This window comes from Balaenoptera ricei, chromosome 8 (assembly GCF_028023285.1).
Source record: "Balaenoptera ricei isolate mBalRic1 chromosome 8, mBalRic1.hap2, whole genome shotgun sequence".
Taxonomy (NCBI): Eukaryota; Metazoa; Chordata; class Mammalia; order Artiodactyla; family Balaenopteridae; genus Balaenoptera; species Balaenoptera ricei.
In genome coordinates, this window is record NC_082646.1 from 107,352,341 (window position 1) to 107,377,662 (window position 25,322).

At 59.3% G+C, this 25,322-nt stretch overlaps 3 protein-coding genes across 10 annotated transcripts in view; 1 reads left to right on the forward strand and 2 right to left on the reverse strand.

The window, feature by feature from the left end:
• Positions 1–244: 244 nt before the first annotated feature.
• Positions 245–3,162, reverse strand: KCNK7 (potassium two pore domain channel subfamily K member 7). The gene is made up of 3 exons (XM_059932001.1): positions 2,823–3,162; positions 721–1,119; positions 245–477 (listed from the first exon to the last, which is right to left on the reverse strand). Exons 1-3 carry the CDS (start codon positions 3,160–3,162, stop codon positions 272–274), a joined length of 945 nt encoding a protein of 314 aa, XP_059787984.1. The 3' UTR covers positions 245–271.
• Positions 3,163–4,745: 1,583 nt separating this feature from the next.
• On the reverse strand, positions 4,746–21,276 carry MAP3K11 (mitogen-activated protein kinase kinase kinase 11). Of its 3 annotated transcripts, none has more exons than XM_059932011.1 (11): positions 21,063–21,276; positions 18,933–20,230; positions 14,123–14,303; positions 13,786–13,934; positions 13,505–13,680; positions 13,122–13,365; positions 12,507–12,620; positions 11,678–11,813; positions 11,494–11,585; positions 6,232–6,639; positions 4,746–5,612 (listed from the first exon to the last, which is right to left on the reverse strand). In XM_059932011.1, the coding sequence occupies exons 2-11, from the start codon at positions 19,669–19,671 to the stop codon at positions 5,275–5,277; spliced, it is 2,577 nt and encodes an 858-aa protein (XP_059787994.1). In that variant the 5' UTR covers positions 19,672–20,230; positions 21,063–21,276; the 3' UTR covers positions 4,746–5,274. The 3 variants fall into 3 exon arrangements, with proteins under 3 accessions (XP_059787994.1, XP_059787993.1, XP_059787992.1); XM_059932010.1 differs by having other exon boundaries at positions 20,483–21,276; XM_059932009.1 differs by having other exon boundaries at positions 18,933–21,276.
• PCNX3 (pecanex 3) overlaps positions 13,545–25,322 on the forward strand; it is a 29,171-nt gene continuing 17,393 nt past the window's right edge. For 4 of the 6 annotated variants that reach the window (XM_059932002.1, XM_059932004.1, XM_059932005.1 and 1 more), the window contains exons 1-7: positions 21,334–22,023; positions 22,395–22,582; positions 22,820–22,919; positions 23,043–23,082; positions 23,184–23,279; positions 23,504–24,631; positions 25,140–25,263. In XM_059932002.1, the coding sequence (XP_059787985.1) occupies positions 21,871–22,023; positions 22,395–22,582; positions 22,820–22,919; positions 23,043–23,082; positions 23,184–23,279; positions 23,504–24,631; positions 25,140–25,263 (1,829 nt within the window). In that variant the 5' untranslated portion in view covers positions 21,334–21,870. Of the gene's footprint in view, positions 13,710–16,334; positions 16,439–21,333; positions 22,024–22,394; positions 22,583–22,819; positions 22,920–23,042; positions 23,083–23,183; positions 23,280–23,503; positions 24,632–25,139; positions 25,264–25,322 lie in introns of those variants that run through there. The other 2 variants (XM_059932007.1, XM_059932006.1) reach the window with 2 other exon arrangements.

Genomic DNA, 25,322 nt, shown 5'->3' on the forward strand with positions numbered 1-25,322 from the left:
TGCCGGCGGAGGCCAGACCAGAGGCTTGACCTCTGCCTTCGAAGGATGATGGGGTTTGGGTTGCTGATTGCTGTAGGGAAGTCCCATTTCGAAACGAGACGAAAACAGTCGGCGGTGTTGCCCGTTTTATTTTTTATTAACACATTATTCCCTGAGGTCCTCACATCCACCCCTTCCCCTCCCACCTCCAGAGGCTTCCCCAGCCACTCCCGATGGCTTCCTCCTCAGGCTTCTCCACCTGAAAGGAGCTCAACTCCATCACTGACACCTGTCAGCAAGCTGGGGCCCGTTCTGGGGCTGCTGCTGAGGGTGGCAGGGTGCTCAGAGCCAGTTCATCCTGGCCTAGGATGCCACCTTCGTCCTCAGCGTTCAGAGGGCCCCTGGACCTGAAGAACTTCACCATGGCACGGACCTGGGGCAGCTCCAAGAACATCTCCACGGTCAGCAGCATGGCCAGGAGCCCCAGGAGCAAGTAACCTGGGGAGGAGAGGTTACTAGGGCAGCTCTCAGGGTGCTGACAATGCTCCCCAGTCACCTCCCAGCGAGTGACCCGCGCTCACAATTCTCTTAACACTTGGGAGTAAACCTCCCACACCCTGCTCAGGGGCAGGGTCCTTCCAACCTGTGAGGCTCAGCCTCCCTAGTGGCTTATGGGAGTTGTAGTCCAGGCTCCTCTTCCCTCCTCTCCTCCCTGTCATGCTCCTTGGCAGCTGGACTCACCCAGAAGTGCGAACTGGCCGAGGTAGTAAAGCACTGGATGCAGGCCATGGTCACGGCCAGGCAGCAGGTCCCCCAGGCCGATGGTGCTGAGTGAGCTGAAGCAGAAGTAGATGGCCTCCAGCAGGCTGCAGTCGCCCTGCAGACCCCACAGCACCAGTGCTGGCAGCAGCATGAAGATACCAGCCACTAGTAGGCCCTGTCCAGATGCCTGCAGTAGCGCAGCCGTGGCCGGCGTCAGCTGCCAGTGGATGGCTACCCAGGCACCCGGGTGTCTGAGCAGAGGCAGCAGGCAGTGGCACAGTGCAGCCACAAGTGCTAAGGAGGCTGGCAGCCCCAGGGCTGTGTAGACCACACAGAAGGCCTTTCCACCTGCCGATAGTGGGGCCATGTGGCCATAACCTGGAGAGGAGAGATACATGGGTAATGAGCACCTGAGTGGGATGCCTGCCGGGTACCCACTTCCTCCAGCCTCCCTCCGGTAGAAGGCTGCCCTCTGGTGGCTGAGATTGCCAGAACTGTTCAGGCCGGGGCGTGCTCTGGCTCTGCTCCTCATTCACTTGGGGTCTTACTCAAGTCCCTTAACCTCTCCGGCCCACTCTTTTATTTTCTGGAACAAGAAAGGATTAAAAGAGACAGTCCGCTCAGGCCTCTTGTAGCCGGGACAGTTCTGAGAGCTGCTGTCCTACCCCAAGGCAGCCTGGCTTCCTGAGAGATTCCTCAGCTCTGCCCTTGACCCCCACTTCCAAACCCACCAGGTGAAATGTTACCCCTTCTTTCATTCCCCAAAGGTATATCAAGTTATCCTGGGTGCCAGGCCTTGTGCCGGAATCAGAGTCTGCCCAGGCTCCAGTGGGGAAGGCAGGCAGGAAAACCAGTCAGGACACCTGACACGAAGGGCTGCAAAAGAGGCAGCACACATGAGAGAAGGCATTCAAGGCTGGAAAAGCGTGTGCAAAGGCAGGGAGAGGTGAAAGAGTGGGGCATGCTGGGGGAACAGGGTTGGCTGGTCCAGGGTTGTAAACACAAATACCTAGAGGAGTCAGAAGTAAGACAAAAGGGAGTGGTGGGGACTGGGGTGGGCTGGAGAGCATGTACTCTGCCCCCAGGGCAGGCCCTGTTCTACTCCAACAAGGATTCTGGCTCAGTGCAAATAGGTTTCCCAATTTTTCCAAAAGAAGATGGAAAATGGGGCTTCCCTGGTGGCTTAGTGGTCAAGAGTCCTCCTGCCAATGCAGGGGACACAGGTTTGAGCCCTGGTCTGGGGAGGTCCCACGTGCTGTGGAGCAACTAAGCCCATGCACCACAACTACTGAGCCTGTGCTCTAGAGCCCGTGAGCCACAGCTACTGAGCCCACGTGCCACAACTACTGAAGCCCACACGCCTAGAGCCCGTGCTCTGCAGCAAGAGAAGCCACCGCAATGAGAAGCCTGCGCACCACAATGAAGAGTAGCCCCCGTTTGCCGCAGTTAGAGAAAGCCTGCACACAGCAACGAAGATCCAACGCAGCCAAAAATAAATAAATAAATAAAATTTAAAAAAAGAAGATGGAAAATGGCCTTTAAAAAATATTCAGACACTTTCTAGGACAAATCCCAACAGGGCTGTGGGTCCCATTGCTTTATTTCTCTGGGCCTTCACACATGCTGTTCCCTCTGCCAGGAATTCCTTCGTGTCTATCTCTGTGCCCTCTTGCCTTGGCTAACATCTCATGGGGACTTCCTCCCCCAGGAGCCTTCCCTCACACTCCTTCTGGGATGGTGGTCCTGTACTCCCTGGGTTCACTCCATTTCCCTCCATCCAAGAATCCATCCCATAATTCATGTTCCCGGTCTCGCCTCAGGCCCGCGGGGTCTGGGCACCTCTCCTGGGTCTCAAAGGGTGCCTGGGGGTGGGACTGAGGAGCCCACAGCCCTCCTGGCAGTTGAAGTTGAGGCACTAGTTGGGGTGTGTTGGTGTGGGGAGCCCCAGCTGTGATGACAGGCCTAATAAGGCCTGGGCTCTGTCTAGCACTTTGGGGCTGGGGGGAGGGCTGCACCCCCAGGGACCCCAGGTAGCAATGGCCTCAAGAGCCCCTTCCTGCCCGGCCTTCTGGCGGCCTTACCCGTGGTGGTGAGGAGGCTGGCAGTGAAGAGTAGGGCCGAGGGCAGATCCCAGTTCCTGGTCTCGGAGCCATTGCCCAGGCTGGAAACCCCATGGGCCTGGGCTGCCAGGGCGGTGCCCAGCAGCTCTTCCAGTGCCCTGGGTGGCAGGCAGGCCCCGTACTCCGCCTGGAAAGTGGCCAGCTCGGCCCTGAGGTTGGCCTGGAGCCGGAGTGCTGTAGGCCCCTCCAGGGCCTGGAGCACTGCAGCCCCAAGCCCCAGGGCTAGCAGGTGGGCCACAACCAGTAGCCCGTATCGGGCCCAGGGCCTCAGAGCCCCCATGGTGTGCCGCCCAGAGTCCATCAGAGGTGCCCTGGGAGCCGACTGCTCCACCACAGGCACCTGGGAGGGGCCGGGCAGGGTGGGGCTGGGAGGAGGTGCTGCGTGGGTGGCTGGAGAGGGAGGGAAGCCTGGGGCATCAGCTGGGGCCAGTGGGACTGGGAGGGGGAGGCGAGGAGGTGAGCTGGATAACTCCTCCCAGTTTCTGGGGCAAGAAGTTTTTTGCCCAGTTCGCCAAAGCTGGGTGGTCAGGTGGTGGGCGGTCCGGGGCGGGATGGAGGTAGGCGAGACCCCGAGAGGTAACTTGACTGGCTCCCAGTCACACTGTGGTGGCTTATTCAAGGATGATCTCACTCAGTCACAGACCCCATTCACCCGCTCAGCAGGTGCCCGGACCCAGAGGACGTTAGGGGAGAGGACAGACCGGGTCCCTGCCCTCCTGGTGTTCCCACAAGAAACCTGTTAGCAAGGACGCAGGACAAGTTCACATCACCATAAGCTCCCTGAAGGAAACGCCCTGGGTAATGGGGGAGAGTTCTGGGGGAGGGGAACATCACCTGGAAAGCTCCCCTGAGGAGCGACATTTCAGCCGGGGAAGAGAAGAGGCCAGGCCAGGTGGGAAAGAGCTAGGGTGGTGAGAAAAGCAGGGGCCTGCTGGGGTGGGGCGGGGATTGGGGGTTGGGACACAGGGCCTTGAGGACATATGGCTCAGGGGACTTATGGAGGGGGCTAGTGCAAGCATCCCGGATGGAAGGGTGGCAGCCTGGGCTGTGGAGTGGGAGAGGGCTGGTGGGACCTGGGATGGGGCAGGTGGGGCAGGGTGGTGAGGTGGGGACAGGAGTGGACGATGCCCGGAGCGCCCTGGACAGATGGTGCTTCCTCCACTCCGAGCGCTTCCTGAGAACCCTTCCTGCCCAGCCCTCCTGAGTCCCCACCCTGGTGAACACTGGAGTCACAGTAGGTCTGGCTGCCACGGAATGCGCAGGGAACGGGGAGAGGGAGCCTGGAGCCCGACTCACATAAACCAGGGAGGCGCTGAGCCCAGGGTCCCCTGCCCTAGGGCGTGGTGTGGGAGGGGTAGTCCGCAGAACCCCGTGGCATTAAGAGAGGCTTGAGTGGAGCCAGGTGTCAGGGTGGGGGACCCCCTCCTGTGTCCAGACCACGGGATAGAAACACACCCAGGACAAACCACCAAGATGCCACCCAGAGGGCTGTGGGCTCCTGAGTTCAGCGAGCTGCCTGGGGTGGGAGCAGCATGGCCGGGAGAGCATCCCAGGGGAGGTGATGTTGTTGCTGGGCCTTAAGGATAAGCCGGGACCACCCAGCAACAGGAAGAATCAGAGCAAACACAGTTGCTTGAAATGGTGGGAAAGGCTTGGTGAGGGTGGGAGAAGATGGGTGAGGCCCCAGCGTGTGGGTGCCAGGGAGGCTGAGAAGGGCCTTGAATGCCTGATGATCAAGCGGACTTGATCCCAGGAGAGGGATGTGGTGCAGAGCATCCCAGCCTAGGCCCAGGCCAACTGCCATTGTGCTGAGGGCGTGAGGTCGCCAGGGTCATGTGACGGTTTGGATCCCCTGGTTACCTCCAAGAAAGTGACAGGCTGTGCTTGGGGAGACAGCTTGGGGAGTTTATTTGGCTTCATTGGATCCCGAGGCCATGGTCCCAACCCTGGCCGGGGCAGCAGGAAGGCACCCAGAGAGCCCCGGCCCCAGATGACCCCCGGGGCAGGGGGGCCTGGGCACGAAGCCCTGGGGCAGGGGCCACAGTAGCAGGACTTGGTCAAAAGTGCTGGTGACAGCTAAGGCCGGCCCCTCTCCCCTGCACCTCCCCTCCTCCCTGCACCACCCCTGGGGGCAATTCCCTGAGTCAGGCTCTGGTCCTCCCAACCAGCTGGGTACAGTGTTGGGCCCCAGTGGGGCGGGTAAGTCGGGGGACCCACACGTTGCAGGTGTGGAGGGGTGCAGGCCCCCCGTCCAGTGTGAAGGCTTCCTGTGCAGTGTAGTGTTCCTGACCCCCCGAGGGGGCGGGGTCCCTGGGCGAAACCAAGGCAGCCACAGAGGCTTGCCCGGCTCCTATTCCAGTGTATGCTGAGGCTCCCGGAGGGCGGTGGGAGCGTGGGGAGCAGCCCGGCCCACTCAGGGCCCTGCCTCTGGCGCCCACGGGGCCTGGGCACCCACGTCTTTGGTCTGCGCCCTGCAGTCCTGAGGGCCCCCTCGGAAGGGGTTGGCGGGTGGAGAGTCCCAGAAGGGGTCTGAGTCTGGGAACAAGGTCCAGGGTGCCCGGCGGGGCGCAGGCTGTGGCGAGGGCAGGGGTGAAGGCCGTGGCCCGGCTGACACAAAGCTCCATGGGTCGATGCGGCTGCGAAGGGGTGAGGGCCGAGGTCGACTGATGAGGCCCAGAGGCGGTGAGCGTGGGGTACCTGGGGTGCCAGGAGCGGAGCGTGATATCCCTGGTAGGGGTGAGACGGCGCTTCCTATGAAGGGAGGGGGAGGGGGCCGAGGTCAGGCAGTCACCAACTCCTGGGTGTCCCCAGGAGGCACTGCCCTGCTCTGGGCCTCAGTTTCCTCATCTGTCCAGTGAGTTATGGGACTCCTAGCTTCCATGGCCCTTCATGCTTGGTGGTGCATCTGTTTACTATGTAGCAGTTAAGAGTGAGGAATCCTCTGGAGCAGAGGGACCTGGGCTTGGATCCCAGCTCGGCCACTTACTAGTGGGAGCCTGGAGTCCCTTGATATTTCATCTAAAAAATAGGTATAACCAGAGTACCTAGTTCACAGCCTTGTTTCGATGACTGAATGAGGCAACCTCTGTAAAGCACTAGGAACAGTGCCTGGCACAAGTAAGCAACCAGTAGGAGCTCGCTAGCGTCATCATCTTCATTATTTCTATTATCTCACAACTGGCCTGGCCTGGCCCCCGCCCCACCCCACCCCCCATGGATGGCTGAACGGGGAACTCAGTTCCCTACGGCGCATCCTCATCGCCCTGAGGGGGCGGTCTGGGGTCCAGCAGACAGCTGTGGCCCCGGCCGTACTGCCCTGCACGTCCCCACCAGCCCCTCCTCCCTCTGTCACCAGGCAGAGGCCACTCACCGCGCCTCTCCTCTTCGCGCCGGGGACTCTTGGCTGACGGCTGGCCGGCGGGGACACCCAGTTCCAGCAGCAGGGGCGCGGGGGCGGGCGAGCCGGGGGCGTCGGGGCTCAGCGGGGAGGCCTGGGCGTCTGGCATCTCGGGGGAGAAGCGGATGAGCGGGGAGGGAGGCGGCTCGGCGGGGGACGGCGTGGGCAGCGGGGCGCGGGGCGTTGGCGGGGGCTCCCCGCGCTCGCGGCCCGGGCCCCCCGGGGGTTGCAGGTCGCGGCCGAGGCCCAGCGAGGCGAGCAGGGCGGTGCCGCGCAGCAGCGCGCGCTGGATCAGCTTGGGCGTCCCGGAGCCGCTACCGCGCTCCGCCAGGCCCGGCCGCCGCGGCTCCTCGGGCTCCGGGCTCGGCCGCGGGGGGTTACCTGGTGGCGGGTACACAGGTTAGGCCGACTTCGGGCGGACCCCTCGGCGGCCCTGGAGCAAGGACTGACTTCTCCTCCCCTCCGACAGCTTCCCTGACTCCACTGCTCTGCCAGCCCAACTCCTCCCAGGCCGCCGCGCCTCCCCCAGCAGACACACATTCTGGCCTTTCAGAAGGGGCGGGGTGGGATGGGCATCGCAGTCTCAGGAACCAGCAGCAGCAAAGCCTGGGAGGCAACCAGGGGCCCTGAAGCCCAGAGATGGAGGGTGGGCTGGAGGGAAGGCAGGGGATCCACCAGCAAGCAAGCTGAGGCCAGATCGGGGCCTCAGTCGCCTCAATGGATATCCGGAGGGGTCCAGGGACAGGCCTGGGACCCGTGCTCTGTGCCCACCTCCTTCCTGGCTGGGCAGCCCTGGTCCTTCTGCTTGCCTGCCCCCCCTCCAGCGGTAGCACACAGGTCGATTCCAGTGTACACAACAGCCCTGAGAGGCACGCATCGCTGTCCCTATTCCAGAAATGAGGAAGTGGAGGCTCAGAGAGATGGGTTGTCTGAGTCAGGCCTGAGCTGAATGACTTAGGGGCACTGTGTTGTCTGATCCTCATGCCCCAGGCTTGGAGAGGTTAAGGGCTCAGCTAAGCCCGCACTGCCCTGGATTTCAGGACATCTGTGTCCTAACCTGTGGGCCTAGGGTTGGCCCGACTCCATCCTAGACCACCTGGGCTGGGTCTGGGGAACCTGTCATTGAGGACGTAGGGCACTCTGTGATGGCCTCCCACAAACCCCAATTTTGTCAGGTCCTCCTTAGCTCTAGAACCTGCCATGGCTTTCAACTGCCACTAGAAGAAAGTCTAAGCTCCTTGTCTGGGTTTCAAAGCCTTCTCTCTCTTCCTTGGGCCTGCCTGGAGTGGAGCACTGGGCTGGGTGTCCAGAGGAAGAAATGCAAAGCTGGGGAAAGTGAGCTTCTGCTATGAACCAGGACTTTGCTTGGGGTTCCTGTCCTCAGCCACAACCCTTACCCCATCTCTTTTTTTTTTTTGGCCACACCACGCGGTTTGCGGGATCTTAGTTCCCTGACCAGGGACTGAACCTGCGCCCTTGCCAGTGAGAGCACAGGGGTCCTAACCACTGGACCGCCAGGGAATTCCCCCCATCTCTCTGACTCTTATCCCCCCACCCCACCCCACCCCTGCAGTGGCCACTGCCTTCTAAAATGCAAATCTGCTAAAGACAAGTCTCTGCTTAAAAACTCCCCCATCAATTTCCAGGCCCTTCCTGAACTGGCTCCTACCTGCCTTTCCAGCTTCACTCATTCATTCAACAAACATCTGCTGGCCTATGTGCCGGGGCTGCACTGGGCTCCGCAGACCGAGGGGATGCAGGCCTGAACCCCACTTGCTGCTTCAGGCCTGTGAGTCCCTGGCTCTCAACTCTCGCTCTGAGTTCCAACCAGGATTCCTCTTCCTCAGGTGTGGTGGGCCCCACAGCTGTACACACACTATTCCCTCCGCTCAGCACACCTTCCCCACCTCGGCTTTCAGGGATCCCTTATTTACCATTCAAGACCCAGCTGAGATGTCACCTCCTCTGTGAAGCTGTGACATTCTGATTTATAAAAAAGTATACATTTTGTTTTCATCTCATACCTGGTACAGAACTCCCCAAACCCTTGGAATTTCCTAAGTGTTAGAATGATAAAGGTGAAAGGAGCGCCTTTTGTTATTCATAAGGAGCTCTTTTAACCACATCTGAGTTCATATTGATGCAGTCATTTTCGGAAAGCTCCTAAGGATGGGGTCTGGTTGCCAAGGGAACGAACTATGTGATTAGAGGGTTGGAACTTTCAGCCTCCACCTGCACTGGGGAGGGGAGGAGCTGGAGATTGAATCCCATCACCAATGGCCAAGAATTTAATCAATCAATCATGTCCATGTAATGAAGCCTCCATGAAAACCCAGCCAAAGGGTTCCAAGAACTTCTGGCTTGGTGAACCAGTGGAGGTGCTGGGAAAGTAGCGTGCCTGGAGAGGGCGTGGAAACTCTGTGTCCTCCCACATACTCTGCCCTACACATCTCTTCCATCTGGTTGTTCTTGACCTGTATCCTTTTTAATAAACTGGTAATCTAGTAAGTAAATGGCTTTCCTGAGCTTTGTGAGCTGTTCTAGCAAATTATCAGATCTGAGGAGGGGGTTGTGGGGACCTCTGATTTATAGCTGGTTGGTGGGGAGCACAGGTGACAACCCGAACTTACAACTGGTGTCTGAAGTGGGGAGGAGCAGTCCTGTGGGCCTGAACCCTTAACCTGTGGGGTCTGACACAAACTAACTCCAGGTAGGCAGTGTTAGAATTGGATTGGATTGTAGGACGCCCAGCTGGTGTCCCAGAATTGGTCGGTGCGGGGAAAACCCCCAGGCATCTAGTGTCAGAAGTGAAGTGAGTAGAATGGAGAGGAAAAGAGGTTTTTCCTCTTTTAGAAGCTTTGCCAGAATCCCCTGTAACCTGTGCAGTTCTTGCTCATGTTATGCCTTGTACAGCCCTCACCCCACCACGTACTACTACTCCCTACTGTCCTTGTTTATTTCTGAGTCTGCTTTTCCACCAGACTAGGCCCTCCCCAAGGTCAGGGCAGTGTTGATCTCTAGCACACTGATGCCTGGCTCATAATATGTGTCAATACATGTTTGATGTAAGAGTCCATTCTTATAATCCTTGTGACAACCATGTAAGGTGATTGCTGTTACCCTACTTTACAGGTGAAGAAACTGATCATTTACAGTGAGTTTAAACAGAACAGGGGAAAAACATGTTTAAAACAGGCAAGAAAAATGGAACAAAGTTAAGTGAAGCTGGAGGTCAGCACACAAACTAAGAATGGAAAGAAGTTCCTGAGGCCGATATCCTGAGAAACTGAGGGTCCCAGAAGTAAGCGACTTGCCCCAGGTAACTCGGCAAGGATTTTAATTTGCTTCTAAGCTCCCTGGTAGTAAGAGTTGGCAACCCTGTTGTTAAGGAGAAAGCAGAAAAACCATTCTTGACCCAGAGATGAAGGTGAAATCGCTTCTGTGGGGCCTCACAGAGAGGACACGGCCACATGGTAGTTAGTGGCTCCAAGGCAACAAGCTTCATGGGGCACTTGCTGTCAGTGCAGGCTGACTGCACCCACCAATCTGCCACTCGTTGCAACCAGTTCCCCAGGGGCCAGAACACCCAGGTGCGGACAAGGGGTGGGAGATGGGGCTCCCCGGTGGTGTGGCTAATGCCTGGGACAATCTCACAGGGTCTTTGATTCTCAGCCAGGTTTTTCACTCTGTGGGTGGTTGGGAGATCAAGGTCATGCACTCGTGGGTGGGCCCAAGATGGCTGGAGGGTGGGCTTGCACGAGGGGAACCAAGTGCTCAGCCAGCAGCTGGGCTGGGACAGGTGATATCCTTTTAGGTAAGAGGGCAAGCCGGAGAAAGATGGGGTCCAGGCCGTTGTGTCCCTGCTCCTGGGAGCTCAGGGAGGGTAAAGCCAAATGGATCTGCAGAATATGGTCAGGGGCTCCTTCAGACTACACACCCAGGTTGACAGGACCTCAAGTTCTCCATTGACCCTTCTGGCCTGGGATGTTCTAGAGCAGGTAACTCCAAGCAGCCCCCTTGGCCTTCCAATTCTCAGTTCAGTGCCTGCAGCACAGCTAGCTTGGGGCAATGGAACTGCTGGAGCAGAAAATGGTGTGGCAGACGGGGCCGCAGGGCCCTGCCTCTGGAGTCAGACCTGGGCTCAAATCCCTGTTCTGCTGTATGCGCTATTTCAAACCACTTAACCTCTCTGTGCCTCAGTTTCCTCCTCTATAAAATGGCACATAGGAAGGACCCAATAAACGTTTGCTATTGTTATTACTGTGAAATGTAGCTCAGGTAATGGCGGATGTGACGCGCTGGGTGGGGTGAGAGGAGTGAGTCTAACTTGTTTGCTGAATAGGACTCTGGTCTGATAACACCTAAGCCAGGTCCTATATTCTGGCTGTGAGAAGCAGGTACAGCTGGGGGCTCTAAAGGGACCCACAGGCAAGGGAGGCTGCAACTTTCTAGTCCCTGCCAATTCTGGGCAGTGCTGAGCTGAGCCCTTGTCCCTCTGACACAGGAGCCCCGGTTTCTGCTAACCCCCTAGCTTCCCAAGTAGTTTGTATGTGAGAAACCCTTTCTTCAAGTGAAAGTTTCTGGGAAAGCTCACTACGAGCATGAGAGTCAAAGTCTCCCTGGGTTCAAATCCTTAGCTGGGGGATTTAGGCAGATTACTTTACCTCGCAGAGCCTCTGTTTTCTCATCTCTCAAATGGGTATAATAATCCCTCATGAGATTGTTGCTTGGATTGAATGCCTGACACACAGTGCTATTGCCATTACGGAAAACAGAAAAGTCCAGAACTGCCCCAGATGCAGTGAGTTGACCCTAGATCACCACCCGTTCAGATTTCTTATCCTCTTCTCCACCTACAGGCTCCCCAGAAGGGACTCTGAGAAGCACAGTGTAGCAGCCACTTGTCTAGCTCCACCCCACATACACAGTTTCCTTCTCTTCTCTCGGCCCAGCTTCCCCTGGGTCCCAAATGGGGGGCACCGTTCCCTGTTTTCCTGTCTTCCCTAGAGCTTGCTGAGGGCACAGCAGCTGCCACAGGGCCAGGGGAGAGTCCTCTTGCAGGCCAGCCCTGAATAGGGTCCCTGAGGCCTAGGCTGGATCCAGCTCAGTTGTGGGCTGATGGGTCAGACCTGGGTTCTAGGAATGGCCTGCCTTGAAGGCTGGCTTCTTGTAGCCTCCCCATAGTACCCACAGGAGTGCAGCAACAGTCTGCTGTGGGGAGACAAGGCCACTCACCATTGAGCATGGGGGGTGTGGAAGGAGATCCTAAGGGGGATGAGTCATCTGAATCCAGGTACCACGTGGCTTCGTCCATGCGGGACCTTCTCCTGGTGAGGGGACGAGAGGGGAGTTGTGCTTCGTGAATCTCGGGACTGTTGGGAGGCAGAAGACACTCGGTGGGTGGCACTCAGGCACTCACCTCCCGTTCTGGGCTTCTCCGGGCTTGGGGGAACTGGGACCCCAGGCCCAGCATGCTCGCCGCTCTCCATTGCTTGAGTCCTCTAGACGTCTTGGGGACTGTCGGCCCCATGCCTGGCCTGGTTCTGCAGGCTCCACTGTGGTGGGCAGGGGGAGGGGGGGATGGAAGGAGTCTGAGCTGAGGTCAAAAACCTTGATCCTTGTCCTCCCATCATGAGAATCGAGCTCCAGGGGCAACTTCTTGGAGGATGGGGGTGGGGGGTGGGTCAGGCTGGGCCCCATCCCATTCCCAGGGTGAGCTTTGGGCCACGGAGAATTTGAACAGAACTGGGGCGGGGTAGGTGGTGTGCGGTCCTGGGACTGGCAGTGAGGCATCTCATCTAGTCCTTCTTCACCCGGCATTTGCTGCTTAGTAGTTAGTACAGCCACTGCAGCAAACTGCATGGGTTTGAATTCTGACTCTGCCACTTACTAGCTGTGCAGCATTAGGCAGTTACTTTTCTCACTTTTCTCATCAGTAAAACTTATATAATAACAAGGACATCTACCTCACAGGGTCTTCGTGAGGAATTAAGTTAATATTAGCAAAGTGTTTAGGAAAATGAATGGGACATAGTGTCATACAATTGCTAGACTGAAAAAAGTTGTAAAATGCATGCTGCTTAGGGAACGTAGAGGTACCAGTTTAGACGGATAGGGGAGGGAGCCTGGGAGCAGGGGGGAAGAGGAGGAGACAGTGTGTGGGATCCACTTCCAAGGATAAGGTTTGACTGACAAAAGGATAAGGTCTGGGGGTAAGGGCATGGGCAAGGGAAGTCGAAGTTTCTTACACTGGATGGCCCGGAACCGGGGGAAGGTGGGCGAGTCCCCAGCCCCGACCTCGAAGACGTTTCTCCTCCTGTCCAGGCCGGGAGAGGCCTGCACGGTGATGCGGTGTTTGAAGTCTGGGGTTGGGAGGGAAGCAGGGTGCAGGTTTGTGGTGAAGGAGAGACTGGATCCTAACCCGCAGGGCCCCTCGGCAGCTCCCAGGCCACGCAGGCAGTGCTGGAACCGGGCCTGGCACAGTGGCTGGGTGACTGGGGTCGGCCTCACTGCCTTTCTGGGCCCCACGCTCTCGGTAAGGAAAGCAAACCTCTACCCGGGGAAGAGCAGCGGAGTCGGAGATTCCCCGGAGGCGGCCCGCCCCACTCCCTCGGCTTTCTCAGAACTTTCATGAGCCCCGCCCCTTCCCGGCCGTAGCCACTCCCAGGCCGACATGCAAATATTCCCGCCAGAACCCGCCCACAAAAGAAAACACACTCCTGGCCCCACCCCTTCCAGCTTCAGCTCACAGGCCCACCCACCAACGCCCGAGACCAATCCCGGTGTGGCCAGCACACCCGCCTGACCCCACCCCTCCGCCCACGAAGCCAATGGCAGGCAGCGTGCTGGGACCCGCCCCTTACCGAGCGGCATGCTGATGCGCTCGCCGCCGTCGCGCGCGCGGAGTTTGCTGCGCTTGAAGGTTCCGCGGCGGCGGCGAACGTGCGGCCGTTCGCGATCAACTTGCTGCAATAGAAGCGTCAACTCGCGCTCGAACACCTCCAGCTCCCACTGAGCCAGCAGGTGCTCGCGCCGCCGCAGCTGTTCTGCCTGTGACCGCTGCTCACGCGCCGCGCGGGTCAGCTCCTCCTCGCGGCTCAGTAGTTCCTGTGCCCGGGACAATGGAGGCGGTGGAGTCAGTCGGGTACGATCTCAGACGCTCACCCCCACCTTCTGCCCCATGGAAACGGGGGAGACATTCCTTCCCCGCGTCCCCTTCCAACCCTGGGACCCCGACTCCTCCCACCTTTTCTTTGGCCCGCAGCTCGTCAAAGAGGCCTTGGATCTCGCGCTTCCAGCCTTCCTGCATGGAATGGAAGGAGTCCCGCGGCATTTCCCGCAGGACCTGCGCCTCTAGTGCCTCCAGCTGCTGAAGGATCGAGGCGAAGTCGGGCCTGCGGTGGGGATCCTGCGCCCAGCAATCTGGGGAAACGGAGTGGAGGGGGGATAGGGTAAGAAGGGGTCTGTGAGTGGATATGTCCTGGGCCAAGGAGCTCTGCCCCTCACCCTCCTGCCCCATCCCCTTACCGGCCATGAGTTGTGCGAAGGGCTCGGGGCAGGTGGATGGTATGGGCAGTGTGAGCTTGTTAACGGCCACTCCATAGGCTACAGCAAGGCAGTCGATGCCACGGTAGGGCACCTCCCCAGTCAGCAGTTCCCACAGAAGCACCCCAAAACTGTGGGTGAGACAAAGGGTCTATGTCCCCTCCTCTACTTATTCGTTGCCATTTCATCCCAAGGCAACCAAGAGCTCAGTGGTCTGTGTCCCTCCCTCTGGGCTCTGCTTGTCTGCCCAGCCCTAGATTTTGGCAGCCACCTCTGCCCTCTGCAGCCCCATATCTGTCCAGCCTCCACCCAGTCGCACCTCCAGACATCGCTGCCCTTAGAGAAGGTGGAGGCCTTGATAACCTCGGGAGCCATCCAGGCATAGGTGCCCGCAGCACTCATTTGCGTGGTTTTGTGCCACTCGCGGGCCAGGCCGAAGTCAGTGATCTTCAGGGTCTTGTGCTCCATGTCGTCACCTTCAATGGGCTGCAGCAGCAGAACTGGGGAAGAGAGGAAGGGCTGTGGTGCTCCAGGCTCAGGTGGTGGGGACAAGGGAGGAGCTGGGAGCAAACTGTCATCTGACAGACATCCTGGCTGGGTACTGGGGGCACCGAGGTGAACTGGTCTCAATCTTGCCCTGGAGAGCTCACAGCTGGGGTTGGGGTAGAATCAGACAATAAGCACAATGCTGGGAAACATTTACCAAGGGGTTACTAGAGGCCAGGCATTTTACACTCAGCATTAGCACTCACAAAAAAAAAAAAAAAATCTATGAGGTAGACATCATTATCCCCATTTTGCAGAAGAAGAAACTGAGCAATAATTTGAGTTAACCAAGGGCATATGCAAATAAAGCAGATGCCACGACCTGGTCTGTGTGGTTCCAAAGCCAGTGCTCTAACTTTCTCCTAACACTGCACGGAATAGAAATGGGCAATATGGGGACCTTCCTGGTGGTCCAGTGGTTAAGACTCCACGCTTCAATCCCTGGTTGGGGAACTAACATTCCACATGCCACGGTGTGGCCAAAAAAAAAAAAAAAAAAAAAAAGAAAAGAAAGAAGTGGGCAATATGGCAGCCTCTCAGCATTTGTAACTTTGATTTCAAGAGAAACCTGTGTCTTGTCATTTTGCTGAGGCAGGAGTGTGAATCAGAACCTGCCTCGGGGTGGGGCGCAGGAGGGAACCCCCTGGTGAGAAAGGAGGCCCAGCAGGCATTACAGACCCCTGGTGTCCATGTCCCACTGTGGCTAGCGCAGCCGCTCCCAGGGGAAAGATTCCAAAAGATATCCACTGATGCAGCTGGATGTGAAGAGAGAGAAAGGGGTCTAAGAAAGTGGTGGTTCTTGGCTAGAAAGGAGTTTGGGACAAATGTAGTAGTGGATAGACATGGTAAGGGCTCATGGCTTTGTCCCAAATGGGGCCACCATATTCTGTACAGAGAGGAGAAGCAGCAGCTTGCAAATCTCTCACCAGGAAAAGCATGGCTCAAAGGAGAGAAGTTTTAGAGGAATAAAAAGAGGACAAAATCATAGAATTTTCAAGGTTCTGAAGAGGCCTCTCTACTTTTCTGGTTATAGCCAACTGCATTGCAGAGAAGTGACATCCAAGCCAATGACATTTCTGAACACACGTCCTTTCAGGGCACACCTCCCAGCAATCCTGCCCAGAGTGACAGCACCATAGTGGGGGACACGGGCACCTAATACAGCCCGGCGAGTCAGGGAAGACTTCTCAGAGGAGGTGACAGAAGCAGGGTATTCACTTTTCTAGGTCTAAAGCCACAACTCCTGATCCTGCTGCTGGCCGAGCTCTCTGGGCCTCATGGGGGCATCTGGCACTGCTGCTCAACCCCTCCCTGCTGTCCTTGGCTCCCAGGACCTCTGGCTGCTTTTGCTGTTTCCTTCAGGGCCTCCCCACCCTTAGCCTTTTCAATGCTGGCGTTCCTCAGAGCCTGGCCTCCCCTTGACCTTGGCCCACTGCCCCCAGGCTGTCCTGGACTCTCCCAGGTGCCAGCTGCCCACTCCTCATTGGCATCTCCCACATTTGGAGCTCCAGTTCAGAAGTCGATCCAGCTGCCCATCAGCTGCCCTACCTGATGTCCTCAACAACCATCTTCATCCTTCCACCGTGCCTGGCAAATCTTCCCACAATTTCTCAAAATTCAGAGAATGATCCTGCAATCTACCCTCTCCTCTTAGCCAAACTGGGGCTGAGTACTGAACAGTTAAAGCTGAGCATGACGACAAAACCCACCTCAGAGGGTCATCATGAGTATTAAACAAGACCACTTTTTTTTTTTTTGGTGGCACCAAGCGGCATGTGGGAACCTAGTTCCCCAACCAGGGATGGAACCCGTGCCACCTGTAGAGAGGTAGCGCAGAGTCTTAACCACTGGACCACCAGGCAAGTCCAGCGAGATCACGCTTTTTAAAGCTTTAGCACAGGATCTGACAGTTGACCTAAAGATTCTGCTGCTAATCTCTCTCAGATTGACTTTCTCCTCCAACCTCTATCACATCTTACTTCCAGCTTCACAACAGCCTCCGGCCCGGCTGCTGAAGACTCAGAACTGGACCATTCAGTAAGCTCTGCGAAAGTTCATTCCAGAGAGGAACCGCAGCAGGCTGGGGCAGGTAGCTGGAGAGGGACCAGGCAAAGGGATCCATGTACTGGGGCTGGAGAGGGACTCCCACCTCCTCTGGTGCCAGGACCCACCCATCCTCTTGATGGCTGCTTCTCAGTCGGGTCTCTAGCCACTTGTGGTACCTCACAGACTGGTGAAACACCTTCTGCGCCAGTATCTCAAGCTGGGAGGCCAGCCTCCCTTTTTTGGTCAGGTAATCTGAAGTCCAGAGAGGGGCAGCAACTCACTCAAAGTCTCAGGACTTCTTTCTATTGGTGGCCTTTCTGCCACCTCCTACCCCCCAGCTTGACCTGACACCTGTGAAGCCTTATCCTCACCTCCGTGTCCCCTGCTTTTCTCCAAGTGCCCTGAATTTGTTCCAACCCAAGTTGCTCTTCTGGTGTCTGATGTAGACCTTGGGGATGGGGCGGTCAGGGGTCACTCAGAGGAGAAAGGGCTAGAGATCCCCCTCCCAGCATCCCCTTAGGGCTCCCTGGCCTCTGAAAGGGACCTGGTCCCCAGCCCCCTTCCTGGGCTGCCTCTGTGAAGCTTGGGAGTGGCCTAGGCAGCTTACTCCTCTTCCGCTTCCCTCCCATGGTCCCTACTTCTCCTTTCTGGGAGGCCTGGCTCAGGTCTCCAATGGGGGGGCGGGGGGTCCTTTGGTGGAGAATTGGGGGAGGTCAGGCCCAGGCTGGGCTGGCTGGTCAGTCCTGTGACTCGTGGGCCTAGAGAATTCCCCCTCCTCTCCCTGCCAGGCTTCCTCACAAGGCCCCCATTGTCCAGGAAAATCACGCCATTGTTTCCTGCCTGCGCCCCCCCCATCCCAGGGACTCCCCCCCCCAATGCCGCAGACAGCAGCCTGGGCCTAGGACTGGGGTCTGCGAGGTGGGAGGCCAGGCTCAGCGAGGCTAAGGGCACCCTGCCTGCCCTTCACCACCACCAGACTCTGGGAGGGAACTGGGGGGCAGTAGGGGTGCAATCCCTGGCTCCTTCCTCTCCCACAAACCCCCTACCCCCAGCTCTTTCCTCCCCTGCAGGCAGCTGGGCTGGGGAGAGAGCAGAGGCTGGAGCAGGGGCAGGAAGCTGGCTCAGGGGCAGCAGGAAACGCAGGAAGCGGTGGGGAGGGTGGGGAGCAGGAGCCTGGGCTATTGTTCCATTTTTTCTGGAAAGAAAACTGGAGGAAAAACAGAAGACGGGAGTCCCCTCCCCCCAGGCCTTCGGGGAATCCCCCTCAGGCTGGGGCAGGGAGTGGGGGTCCCTAGATGGCTAGGGCCCAGGAGGGAGGCTGAGAGGTGGGATCTGCCCCCTACTGTGGATGAGAGGAGTGGGTGGGGTGGCCCCTCTGGCCCTGGCAAGGACTTGGATATCACTGGGCCCTGGTGTTCTGCTCCCCACAAGCCTCTTACCCATGCTCAGCCCAGGCCAGGAGGCTCAAAATATCCATGCTCACCCCTCCAAGAGCCACCCGTGCCTCTCCACTGACCTCACCGGCCTTTCCTTTTGCTCTACAGCTGCACCTCAGGCCCCAGCAGGCCCAGCCCAGGTCCCCACTACCGTGCTGGGTCCTGCCTCCTTGCCTTTGCTCTTGTCAGGCCCTGCATCCAACTGGGTATCTTTCTGAACACTCCCTGCTTTGGGCTTGGTGTGAAGCTCGTCTGCTTCAGAAAGCCCTCCAAACCTGTCACTTGCTTGTCTTGGGCCCATGCTGGGCAGTGTGTAGGACCTGAAATGGCTGGAGATGGAGTGCCTTACCGCTTGAGTCTTTCTTAGCCCCGCCACGCCCACTCCCAAGTGCTGATTCCAGGCAAAGCCCTCTTGTTGATCCAGCCTTCAAACATCCACACCCATGGCTGAGGACCCACTGTGTGCCGGGCATCGGATGCCCAGCCTGTTAAGCCGTTTCACCCTCCCGATCACTCCCTTTTTACAGAGTCTGAAATCGAGGTTCTGAGTTGAAATAACCAGCTAGAGATCATGCAGCCAGGGGGGGAGGGGTGGGGCCAGAATTCCATCCCTGGCCCCAGCTTTGACCACCACGGGGCAGGGGAAGGGGGTGGTTTTTCCCCCTTTGAGATTTCTGTTCTGGAGGAGCTGCCCACCACAAGTGGAGGGGGGAGGAGGCACCAACAGGACAATGGTGAACTTCAGGGGAGTTCCCTGAAGATGAGGGGGTGCCAGCATCCAGCACTCTCCTTCCTTGAGGTAGTGGCCACGGTTAGGCAAGTTGCTTATGGTCCACGTGAGAGATTCCAATTTTTTTAACTTGGCAGCTGTGAGCTGGGGTCAAGGACTCCTTCTGGGGATGGGGCATGAAGGACTCTGTTGCGTGCCTGGGACTCCTGCTTTGGGGCTAGTGTGAGCCCATGGGCACCCCTGGTCAACTGAGTTTCCCCTAGGGGAGGAACTCCTGCTTCTAGTAGATCCCCAGGTAGGCTCAGCTGAGAGTTGGCAGTAGGTGTGTGCTTGGGCCATGCCACCCTCCACCCATGCTCCCCAAAACTCACTGTTGTTGGACTTGAGGTCTCGGTGGATGACAGGCACCAGGGCCTCGCAGTGCAGGTAGTGCATCCCACGGGCAATTTGCACGGCCCAGTTGACGAGCACATGGGGGGGCACACGCCGCCCAGCCAGGGCACGGCTGAGGGGCCCGCCAGCAGCGTACTCCATCACCAGGCACAGATTGGGCTCCTCCAGGCACACGGCCTTGAGGGCAATGATGTTGGGGTGTGCCAGCATGGCGAAAAGCCGGGCCTCCTGTCGCACACTCTCGGCTGTCACGCTGATGTCCTCATCGGGGTCCTGGCGAGCTGCCTTCACAGCCACCAGCTCGCCTCGCCAGCTGCCGCGGTAGACCTTGCCGAAGCCACCGATGCCGATCACCTCCTCCAGCCGCAGCTCCTGGAAGCTGGCCATCTCGCAGGGGGGTGGACCGCCGCCCCGAGACACATAGTTGGATGGAAAGATGCCCACCTGGCCTCCCACCTGGCCGGCCCACCAGCCCTCATCGCCTGAGATAGCTGCATCCCGGGACAGCACCTCCACACGGTCGCCCTTCCGCAGGGCCAGCTCGTCCTGCCCATTGGGCTCGTAGTCAAACAGGGCTGTCCACACAGGGTTGGCATAAGCTGCCGCCTTCGGGGATCCCTCTGGCCAACCTCCGCCGCCGCCCCCACTGCCCCCACTGCCACCGCTGTTCCACGACCCCAGCGGGCTCTTGAGGAAGAGGTTCTTTAAGGGCTCCATGGCTGGGAGCTGGCGTTGGTGGGTGTGGGGGACCTTCCCTGGGTGCCCCTGGTCCCCACCCTTGCTGACTGCCGAGGCCCTAGTCCCGGAACCTGGGCATCCGGGCCCTGGCCCTCAGCCCCAGACCCACGCCTCTCTGGGGAGCCAGGAGTGTCGCCTCCCGGCCCCCCGCATCTCGGGCTTCCGGAGGAAGGCGACCCAGGGCAGTGTGGTCAGGCTCGGGGGGTGGGCCCCTGGGGCCTCCGGCGTCTCACCATGGCTGGCACAGAGGGGACCGGGCGTCCCTCAGTCTGGAGCAGTCCTGGGAGTCTAGCTCCGGCACCCGCCAAGTGTAAGGTGGGGCCAGCAAGGGGCAGCGCCTGGACTCCGGTTGGGTCTCTCTGCGCAGCGGGTGGCTGGAGTGTCTCTAGCTGGGCCAAGCTGCCTCTTCCCGGCTGGGCTCTCTCAACCCGATGGCTCCAACCCCGTTCCCTTCTTCCTCCTCCCTTTGTACTTTGGCCCCGGGGGCGGGAGGCAGAGGTGGAGGGTGGAGTTTCACTTTTTTCCGCTGTTCTCCCTCCTGCAGGAAACAGCATCAGATGACGCGGGCGGGTAGCACCGCTCCCCTCCCAGAGGCTGCGGGGCGACTGGGCCTGGGAGTTCCCGGGTAGGCGGGCAATGAGAGGCAGAAGGTGGGGAAGGGTAGCCCCGACCCCCCATGACAGCAGGTTTAGGGTCCAAGTTGGTTTCTACTAAGGACGGGCCATCCCCACTCTCTACATCCGCATCAGCAAAATTGGGGCAAAGAACCGGGCTTGGGAGAGAGGCAAACCCGAGTATGGTCTTGGCTCCGAAGTTGCAGGGCTGTGTGACCCATCCTCTCTGCGCCTCATTCTCTTCGTATCTGAAACTGGGGCCAGAAGCTCAGCTTTGCAGAGCTAGTGGGATGGGGGTGGGTAAGACAAGGAGGACGGAACTGGCTGCACCTCGAGCTCTTGGAACGAGTTGTCTAAGGCTCTCCTCTTTCCCTCACCTGGGAAACAATCCACTTATTCATGCCTCTTCCCCATGAAGGGGCGGACACCTGAAACTGCGGTCAAGAAATTTGCTCAGTGATTGGATTCAGAATAGCTAAACAGCCTTCGTAACCGCTGGATTGACCCCAATTGCCTTGAGCCTGTCACTTTAAGAAAAACGACGCTATCCTACTTCGACTATTCCTGCCTGTTCTTGGAGGGTCGCTCTCTACAATCTTAAGTCTGAGCTCTGACCTGGAAGTAGAGGTAGCACATGACGTTTCAGGTCCATCGCTAAAAAGGGCGGACCTAGAGGGGCGTGCTCCCGTAGCGAACTGTCGCTTTAGCCAAGGGAGATCCGCGCCTCCATCCTTTTCCCCGCCTCTTGTAACTCACTGGGAGAATTTTGCGCCAGTTAACTCCGCCGTTACTCGATGGCCCCTCAACTATCCCTTGGGTTCCGCGCAGTGGTCTCCGCTCGATTGGCAACATTTAGGTGTGCGCATGCGCCCAAGCGCTTCTGCCTTTCGGACCGTCCCTTCCCTTAGACCTGAACTTTGCGCACGCCCAAAGGACTCTCCCGCTTCTTATCGCTCCACTACTTCCCTGCGCTTGCGCATTCAAGCCGCCAGGTTTTCCTTTTCCGGGTCCCAACTGGGCTCGTTGGGCGCATGCGCCACTGCAGCTTGGCGGCTCGCGGCTCCTTCTTCCGGCCTCCCCCTTGGGCCGGCTCCCGCAGAAGCGGGGCGAGCGCGGAGCCAAAAGCGAGTGACCTGTGACCCCGGAAGTGGACCTCAGGGTACCAGGGCTTTCCCCGGGCCGGAACCGAGGGAGCCGTCGCCTGCACCCCCAGAGCATCCACCCCACGCCCACCTCTGGATGCCGCCGACGGGTGCCCGGCCCGTGCCCTGCGCCTGCCTGCCGGCCCGGCCCTTGGGAGCAGATCTGGGCCGGGGGTGGGGGCCCGGACCCCGCCTCTGATGCGTCTCCACCCCCGCGCCTGGGTCTCGCACCGCTGACTGCCCGGGCCGGCCCCGCCCCCTGCTCGCACCCGAGCCCCACCGACCTCTCTCCTCCGCTGGGGGAGGCCATGGCGTGAGCGCGAGGCCGGGCCCCGGGGCCCTCGGGCGCCACGCGGGGCATGGGCCGGGGGCCGCCCCCATGAGGGTCCCGGGAGGAGGGCGCGCGCAGCAGCGGCGGGGCCATGGGGTCGCAGGTATTGCAGATCCTGCGCCAGGGGGTGTGGGCCTCGCTCACCGGCGGTTGGTTCTTCGATCCGCACCAGAGCACCTTCTCCAACTGCTTCCACCTCTATGTCTGGATCTTCCTGCTCACCTTTCCTTTCTTGCTGTACATGGTGAGACGCTGCCGCCACCTGTAACTCCCGCCGGGGAAAGGGAGGGCAGATGTCACGGAGGGGTGCAACCTGGCAGGGATTCTGGGCTGTGGCTTGGGCACTAGGATGTAGGAAGAGGACTCAGTGCAGAGTTTGGAGTGTGTGAAGGAGAGGCCAAAATTTTCTGGCCTGGGTGACCTTGAGACCCTCACCTAGTTTCTCTCCAGTTAGAAAGAAGACAGGGTTCCCCCACAGGGCTTTCTTATTAGTTGTATGCAGGGGTGATGAAGTCCTGTTGTGAATTTGTGAATCCTAGCCTTGACTGTGGCGGTAGGTCCACCCCACGGGGGCAGGGCTGTGTGAAGAGGGACCTGACTTGCTGCCACCTCCAGGTCCTGCCCCCCAGCTTGATGGTGGCTGGTGTGTACTGCCTTGTGGTGGCTGTCATCTTCGCTACCATCAAGACTGTGAACTATCGGCTGCATGCTATGTTCGACCAGGGCGAGATTGTGGAGAAGCGCAACTCTACCATGGGGGAGCCAGAGGAAGAGCCTGCCCAGGGGGACGGCAATCTGCCCAGGTGGGGCGAGGCAGGGCCTGTGTTGGAAATGGAGGGTCCTTGGTGCCTGGGCCTGAGCACTGGAGGATGGAGAAGGGGCTTAGGGAACATTGGGTCCAAGAACGGTTGAATGTTCTATGATTGGCCCTGGATTTATCACGGGGATCTGTGCGGAGAGTAGAGTGATGGGGATGGTGGGAGAAGTACTATGTGAAGAGGGAAGGTTAGCTGAAAGCTACTGTTCATTTCCACTGCTAGGGACCCTGGAGTGGAGATGACAGTATTTCGAAAAGTGAGTTCCACACCCCCGGTACGCTGTAGCTCTCAGCATTCCGTGTTTGGCTTCAACCAGGTCTCGGTGAGTGGTCCTGGCCCTCTCCCTCCCCCACTCCTCTCCTGAGAGCCTTTCCCAACATGGGTATGTCCTGAGCCTACTTTTTGCTCTGTTTGCTCCTTCGTACTTTTTTTTTCTATTGCTCAGGAGTTGCTGCCCCGGATGGAGGACTCTGGGCCCCTCAGAGGTAGGTGGCGGCTGTTCAGAGCTGAAGGTCGTGGTGTGGAGCAGGGGGTGGCATGTGGAGGCCTTGAGGTCCTGCTGACGCCTCTGGGGCTGTGGTTGCAGACATCAAGGAGCTGGTGCGGGAGCAGGGCAGCAACAACGTGATCGTGACCTCTGCCGACCGAGAGATGCTGAAGCTAAGCTCACAGGAGAAGCTGAGTGAGTGGGCATGATGGCAAGGGCCTGGGGAGAAGACTAGCTGTCTTGTCTTTGAGTCACCCCAACTTTTTTTTCCCTGCGGTCTCTGTGTTCTCTCAGATGGGACCTCCTCAGTGTCCTGCCCCACTGGGTTCTCAGAAAGCGGGGCCATAGGACCCCCTCAGCCACCAGTCCCTTTTGTAGAATGCCATTCTGTCGTCTTCTGTCTTCTTCTCTTCTGATAGTTGGAGACCTTCCCCAGACGCCTCCAGGGGCTGCCCCAGACCCATCTCTCCCCAGCACGGACTCTTCAGAACGTTCTCCCCTGCCTGGAGATGGCGCCCCCTGGAGTGGGAGCAGCGTGGCTGACACTCCCATGAGCCCCCTGCTGAAGGGGAGCCTCAGCCAGGAGCTGAGCAAGAGCTTCCTGACGCTGACCCGGCCCGACCGGGCCCTGGTGAGGACCAGCAGTCGACGGGAACAACGCCGGGGAGCGGGCGGCTACCAGCCCCTGGACCGGCGGGGCTCGGGTGAGCCCACACCCCAGAAAGCCGGCTCCTCGGATTCCTGCTTCAGTGGCACCGACAGGGAAACGTTGAGCAGCTTCAAGAGTGAGAAGACCAACTCGACCCACCTGGACAGCCCCCCCGGTGGGCAGGCCCCCGAGGGCAGCGACACAGACCCACCCTCGGAGGCAGAGCTGCCCGCTTCACCAGATGCCGGGGTCCCCTCAGATGACACGCTGCGTTCCTTTGACACAGTCGTAGGAGCAGGGACGCCTCCGGGCCCGGCTGAGCCGCTCCTGGTTGTGCGGCCCAAGGACTTGGCCCTGCTGCGGCCTAGCAAACGGCGGCCGCCCGTGCGAAGACACTCCCCCGCGGGCCGCGCCCCTCGGCGGTCGCTGCTGGAAGGCGGGGGCTTCTTCGAGGACGATGACACCAGCGAGGGCAGTGAACTGAGCCCGGCCTCCAGCCTCCGGTCCCAGCGCCGCTACAGCACCGACAGCTCCTCGTCCACTTCCTGCTATTCCCCTGAGAGTTCTCGGGGTGCGGCGGGGGGGCCCCGGAAACGACGGGCCCCCCACGGGGCTGAGGAGGGGACGGCTGTGCCTCCCAAGCGGCCCTATGGGACCCAGCGGACGCCTAGTACCGCCAGCGCCAAAACGCACGCCCGCGTGCTGAGCATGGACGGGGCAGGGGGTGATGGCCTGAGGGGCCCCCTGGCTGGCTCCAAGGCTGAGCTGGAGGTCCAGGCGGGGGTGGAGCTGGCAGCCGGTGAGCCCGCTGTGCTGCCCGCCGAGGCCCGCCGGGGACCTGCGGCCAACCAGCCTGGCTGGCGGGGGGAGCTGCAGGAGGATGGTGCTGTGGGGGGAGGTGAGTGCCGGCTCCAGAGCTGGGGGGGAGGCGAGCTCGGTAGGGACGTGGGTTTGGGCCAGGGGCAGCTGGAACGGACCTGGTCAGCCTCTGTCTCAGGCAGCAGATGGACAAGGACGCAGCGACCTAGTGACGTTGGCTGCCAAGCACCTCAGATAAGCAAGGCTGGAGTGGTGAGGAGACCGAGGCAGAGACCTCAGGCACCTGGCTCCAGGTCCTGCAGGTAGCACCTGAGCCTCTGCTCTTTGAGGACTCTCAGTAGCCACGCTCATCCTCCTGGGTCGCCAGTGGGGCAGAGCAGATCACGTCCTTGTTTCCACATGTGGAAACTGAGGCCCGAGTGGTTAGGTGACCTGGCTGGGCCACAGAGGCGGGATACGGTTGGACTAGGCCTGACCTTTAACTCCATCCATTCAGGGGCACCTGTCTCCCCCAGTCCCGCAACCCTCCCTCAGGCTCTGTCCAAGCCTCTGTCACTTATGCTCGGGGGGCCTTTCTCTCTGATCAGCTGCCGAGGAGACTGGCAAGCGGGACCGCTCAAGCAGCGTGAGGCGGGCGCAGGCCATCCGGAGGCGTCACAATGCCGGCAGCAACCCCACGCCCCCCGCCTCGCTCATGGGCTCGCCGCCCAGGTGAGCACCTGCCGGCTGCTTGGACGGGGGTGGGGGCCGGCTGGCTCTAAGGGGTGCTG